General features: G+C 48.6%; 1 protein-coding gene across 1 annotated transcript; it reads left to right on the top strand.

Moving 5' to 3' along the window:
- Window positions 1-448: 448 nt before the first annotated feature.
- Window positions 449-5,126, top strand: CWC25 (CWC25 spliceosome-associated protein homolog (S. cerevisiae); the record flags this gene model as incomplete). The annotated part of the gene is made up of 8 exons (XM_009079656.1): window positions 449-685; window positions 1,001-1,070; window positions 1,313-1,440; window positions 1,696-1,765; window positions 2,424-2,593; window positions 3,186-3,272; window positions 3,886-4,047; window positions 5,012-5,126. Coding segments are annotated over 8 exons (1,039 nt in total), but the record flags the coding sequence as incomplete, so codon positions are not given.
- Between the last annotated feature and the right edge of the window lie 800 nt (window positions 5,127-5,926).

The following is a 5,926-nucleotide window of genomic DNA, read 5'->3' as shown; positions in this document are numbered from 1 at the left end:
TCCAACCTAGCCTGGAACACTTCCAGATTTGGAGCAACCACAGCTGCTCTGGGCAACCTGTGCCAGTGTCTCAGCACCCTCACAAGGAGGAATTCCTTCCCAGTATCCCATCTAACCCTAGTCTGTCTCAGTCTGGAGCCATTCCTCGTCCTGTCACTCCAGACCTCGTCAATAGTCTCTCTCCATCTTTCCAGTAGCTCCTTCAGGCACTGAAGGTCACAATCAGGTCATCCCTAAACCTCTTCTCCAGGCTGAACAATCCCAACTCTCTCAGCTGTTCCTCTACCCCTCTAATCCCTTTGGTGCTTCCTCTGACCTTTCTCTAGCAACTCCATGTCCTTCCCATGCTTAGCACCAATGATAAAACTTTTCCATTCACTTTCCTAAGCTTTGAAATGTCCCTTTGGAACTGTGAGGTGGGAGCTTAGTCAGTTTTTGTCTTGCACAGGAAGAGAGAAGAGAAGCTGGAGTGGATGTACCAGGGCCCTGGGGGGATGGTGAACAGGGAGGAGTACCTGATGGGTCGCCCTGTGGACAAGTACATCCTTGAGAAGACAGAGGACAAGGATGCAGGATGCTCCAACGAGACAGGGCTGCTCCCAGGCTCCATCTTTGCCAAGTCAGGGGCCACCTCAGTCCTGGATATGGCAAACAAGATCCGGGAGGATCCTCTCTTCATGATCAGGTATGGAATGAGGGGCTGGAACAGTGGGAGAGGAGGCAAAAGGCACCAGCAGCAGCAGCTGGCTCAAAACTGTGTTACTTGTCATGTAAACTGTTCTTTATCTTACAAACAGTTACTTACCTTACAAATCTTTATTTCCCTACTTGTCACACTCCTAAATGGAGAACAAACTAAACATTCTTCCTCAGCTGGATCCGTTTGGGGTTTTTTTTGCCTCTTTTTCTGCCTTTGGAGCTCGTACTTGGGTGTTATCTTCCATGAAAATGTGATGGTTTTGAGTTGTCTGAAGAGACTGATGTTGTTTTCCTGCTCTAGGAAGAGGGAGGAGGAGAAGAAGAGAGAAGTCCTGAACAATCCAGTGAAAATGAGGAAAATCAAAGCATTGGTATGTGTGTCTCAGGGTTCCTTTATATCCACAAAGCACAGAATGTATTGAGCCAGGGAGAGGGTCAGGAATTGAAGGTTATATTGTTTAGGAGGAGGAACTGAGCTGTTTCCTGACTTCAGCTCTAATTTTGAGAGAGAACCTGTGAAATGGTTCAGGTTTTTTCCACTCTGTCATTTTCCCTGAGTTCCCAAGAGAAGGGGCAGTGATAATGACTCACAAAATGGTGTTTTGCTTTACAGCTGCAAAACAGTTTGGAGAAAAAGGAGAAGAAGAAGAAGAAAGAGAAGAAGAAGAAGCACAAGAAGCATCGACGTCGCAGCTCCAGCAGCGACAGTGACAGCAGTGATGAGGAGAGGAGCAAAACTAAGTATGTTTGGAGGTTTTAGGGCAAAACCACCTCATTTCCTGCTTGTTATTTCTGTTTCAAATCCTCTCTTGGAGCTTTCTGTTTCTACTTCATGGTTTTAATTGGTTTCAGTGTTTCTGTCTCATTACTTCATTGTCTCTGTAGTGTGACTTCATTTGTTTTGCATCATTAATGAAACTAATTTAGTGTTGAAAAACCCATTGTATTCTTGCAATTCACCTGCTGCTTCAATGGACTGTTCTATTCTCTCTGTAGGTCTCAGAAGAAGATGGACAATTCCTCCTGGAAACCTGCTCCTTCCAAAGTCCCAGGATATGGCTTACAAGTAGGTGTGGGTCACAGGGAGGAGCAGGAGCTGTGGCAGTTTGCTGCAGGCTGCACTAGCTGGAAGAGGATTGTGTGGGGAACACGATATGATGGATTTTAGATTCCATTTGAAGTTATCTAAGGCTTGAAAGTAAAGTTATTCAGGTCCTGCTGGGACTTGGTCTGCTCAGAATTCAAGTTAAGGTTTATTTAGATACTCCTCACTGATTTACCTATGGAATATGGAGTGGGTTGAGTTGGAAGGACCTTAAGGATCATCCTGTGCCACCCCCTGCCATGGCAGGGACATTTCCACCAGCCCAGGTTGTTCCAAGCCTCATCCAACCTGACCTGGAACACTCCCAGGGATGGAGCAGCCACAGCTGCTCTGGGCAACCAGTGCCTCAGCACCTCACAGGGAAGGATTTCTTCCCTCATCTCTTCACATACTCTGCTTGGCTGTTTAGTTTTCTGGACATCAGAGCAAAATAATCTCTTTAGACCTGATGTTTTTAGCCACAGAGGTGAACAGGAACTTGTTAGCAGAGTTAGCTCACAGGGCAGTGAAGCAAACAAACTCAAACTACAACATGCACTGCTCCCTGAACTCACCCTGTCTGAGCTCTCCTCTGTGCCCTTCCATTGCTGTGCTCTTACCAGCTCCTTCTGAACTGCAGGTGAGAGACTCTGAGCAGAGCCACAGGTCCTGGAGCTCCTCTGGTGCTCCCCCCAGGCACCGGGATCGCTCCCGCAGCACGTCCCGCTCCCCACAGAGACACTCCAGCAAGAGGAACTCGGAGCAAGCTGCATCCAGGGGGTCAAGATCTCCTTCCAGACACAGCAAACAGTGAGTGTGGGGGAGGGAAACCCAAGGGCTGCTGAGAGGGAAATTCCCTGGAGTCAAAATAGCTCTTATTCCATCTCCAACCACTGTAGTGTCCTGCTCACGTGGCTCAGGGCTGGGTGGGAAGGTGGAAAGGCAGGAGAGCCTAGAGGTGGCATTCAGTGCTGTGGTGTAGTTGATCTGGTGGTGTTAGGTGCTAGGTTGGACTGGATGATCTCAAAGGTGTTGTCCAGGTGTGCAGAAACACAGGAGGAGACAATCCCACTCTGCACTGGGACACACTTTAGTCACACCCTTTAGCTGTTGCGTGTGACTCTGCCTTGTTTGGGCTGCAGATTCACTTCAAACTGATCATTTAGAGCTGTTGAATTATCCTCACCAAATGCAGAGAAAATCAAGTCCTTATCATTTGCTGATTGAATAATTAGAGCTGAGTGAAAACTCCATGGGAATTTGCAGTGTATTAAGGGTCATTAGCATCAGTTTTCAGGGTGAGCAGCTGTGGGAGGTGTCTGGGCCTCAGAAATGCAGGGGAAGTTGGGAGGTGTGGTAGTGGCTGTTGGTTTGTGCTGATCAGGGTGTTTTGGGGTTGCAGACACAGCAGTCGTGAGGAGAAGGGCAGAGCCAGAAGTCCTTCCCCAAAGAGGAGCTACCGTCGCCAGCACCCCCCGGGGTACACCAGGTGAGCAACACCTGGGCCTGTGCTGGGCTGGGACCCTCCTGGGTGTGAGCTGTGAGCCAAATGTTCCTCTTTTAACTGAAGTAGATCAGATCAGATGTGCAGAAGGTCAGACAGAGAGTCCTCAGCCTCAGTGTGGTTGTTAGTTGACACCTTGGGCACCTTCCCAAACCAATCCACGTGGTGTCTCCATCCCATGTGGTCAGTGGTTCTCTGTGGCTCCATCACTGTGCCAAGCAGGCATGAGAGGCATTTGTCTGACTGTTAATGAGAAGATTCTGTTTCGCTGTCAACAGGCAAAAAGGACCTTGAGAGCATCATCTTACAGGTCTATTAAACTCAAGGGGGCTGAGATGAGGGAGAACAGAGACTTGCTGGGATGTGGTGGAGCAGAACAGACATGTGCTTAGAAGCTTTGCTGATTGGCCACCAAAGGAAAACCACCTTAATGACACCTAATTTGGGGGATTGTAAAGCATCTTTGACAGTTGGATTGAAGACCTGAAAGGTCTTTTCCAACCTTAGTGATTCCATGGACTCAAGGAATGGGAAGCCAGAGGGGGGTGGGGCCTAGGGTGCTGTTGGCTTACTGCAGAGGTGTTTTCTGCCCAAACAGAAAACTCTCTCCAGAGGAACTGGAGCGTAAACGGCAGGAAATGATGGAAAATGCCAAGTGGAGGGAAGAGGAGAGAGCAAACAACCTCAGGAAGCACCGGAAGGAGGAGGAGCTGGAGAAATCGCTGGAGAAACTCGACTCCAGGGATGGAAAGTTCTTCCAGTGAGTCTTTCATCTCTTTCTCATTCAAGGGAAATACAGGCCACAGCTCCTAAGTGATGGTCTTAACCTTTAGGATGGTGCAGATCATGGTGTGAGATCCATCACTGTGTTTTACACCACAGCTAGTGGCATCTGCTATTCCCACATTCCCTCCTTAACCCAAAAGATGGTTATTTTGATGACAATTTCTAAACACAGGTGGTAACTCAGTCCCTCGTGTACATGGCAGGCAAAGTGGGTTGCAGTGGCACCTTCCAGAGGTGCAGTGGGGTGGGAGAAAGATCCCATGGCAATGTTGTTTTCCAGGATGAAGAAATTAATCAGAGGAGAACATGTACTTAATTCCTGAAGCTGCTCAGAGCTGGGATCATAGAATTCCAGACTGGTTTGGGTTGGAAGAACCTTAAAGCTCATCCAGTCCCACTCCTTGCCATGGGCAGGGACACCTTTCACTAGCCCAGGTTGTTCTAACCCATCCAGCCTGGCCTGGAACACTCCCAGGGATGGAGCAGCCACAGCTGCTCTGGGCAACCCATGCCAGAGCCTCAGCACCTCACAGGGAAGGATTTATTCCTAATATCCTCTGCTGAGTCCATTTCTCCATCTGTGAAAGAGGAGTCAGTGCCTCACCATCCTCACAGGGAGGAATTTTTCCCACTCCAGCTGGAATTTTCCCCTTGGAGACACATCATCCCTCAGCAGCCCCTGGAGCTCAGTGGCTCCAGTGCACAGAGGGAGCACAGAGAGCCCAAAATCCACTCCAAACCCCTCAACCCTGTGTGCCCAGCAAGGTCCTGGCTGTTTTGGGGGCTGGAAGAGCTGTGTGTAACCCAACTGTGTGTCTGGGAGCAGAGTTTGTCCCACTGTGAGCTGATCCCAGGGAGGAATTCTTTCCCAATACCCAATCCCTAACCTAAACCTGCTCTTCATTCTGATTTCTCCCCTTTGTTTCCCTTTCCTGCAGCCGTTTAAAGCTGGAAAGTGCCTCAACTTCCACCCTGGAGGACAGAGTGAAACGGAACATCCACTCCTTGCAGAGGACTCCTGCTGCTTTGGAAAAGAACTTCATGCAGAGATAAAACTTGTTTTCTCCCTCTGCTCCTGTGCAGAAGTGCAATGGACACTCATTCCCAAAGGTGGGAGCTGTCCAGCACAGCCTCACTGCCCTCCCCAGGGACACTTCCCATCTCCCAGAAGTGCTGGATCTGTGCTGCATCCTGTGAGGTGTTTAGGACTTGGGACACTGTGAATTTGTACTGTTTGGGACCTTTGCTAGAGCATTCAAGGGCCTTTGTATCCTATTTTTCACGTGTTTCCAGAGCTTTTGCTTTCCTCTCCACCTTGACTGGTATCATTTTTGTATATTATCCCCAAATTTTGTCAGGTGCTTCCTACCACTGAGCTAAAATCTGCCAGATCTAAACACCTATTTTTGTTAACCCTGAAAAACCAGAGCAGTGCAAATCCACATATGAGTTAATTCTAGGGAATTTGAGAAAAAATCCCATGAATTACAGGCAAAACTCTGTCTCATCCTGGCCCCATTTTGGGTGTGGAGTGTGATGTTAGAACAATCTGTGACTGTTCCTTGGTTGCTCACAGATTTTGTGGATATTGGACCAGCAGCTGCTTCCAGGGGAAAGGAAATCGGTAGAGCAAAGCTGATCCAGCAGATACTTCTCTGGAATTTCGTAATGTAACTAATGTGTATATGTACAGCAGTTGTAGATTTATTTTGTCTTTTTAATTAAACTTCACTGTCGTTTTTAACTCTTTGTGGCTCTCAGGGGAGTGGGTGGGAGGGGCCAGGGGGGAATTCCCTAGGGGAGGGAGGGTTTGGGATGGGTCTGGGGGCCTGGAGCAGGAGGTAACAGCTCCT

Source organism: Acanthisitta chloris, unplaced genomic scaffold (assembly GCF_000695815.1).
Source record: "Acanthisitta chloris isolate BGI_N310 unplaced genomic scaffold, ASM69581v1 scaffold5398, whole genome shotgun sequence".
Lineage (NCBI taxonomy): Eukaryota > Metazoa > Chordata > Aves > Passeriformes > Acanthisittidae > Acanthisitta > Acanthisitta chloris.
This window is presented reverse-complemented; position numbering and strand designations above follow the sequence as displayed.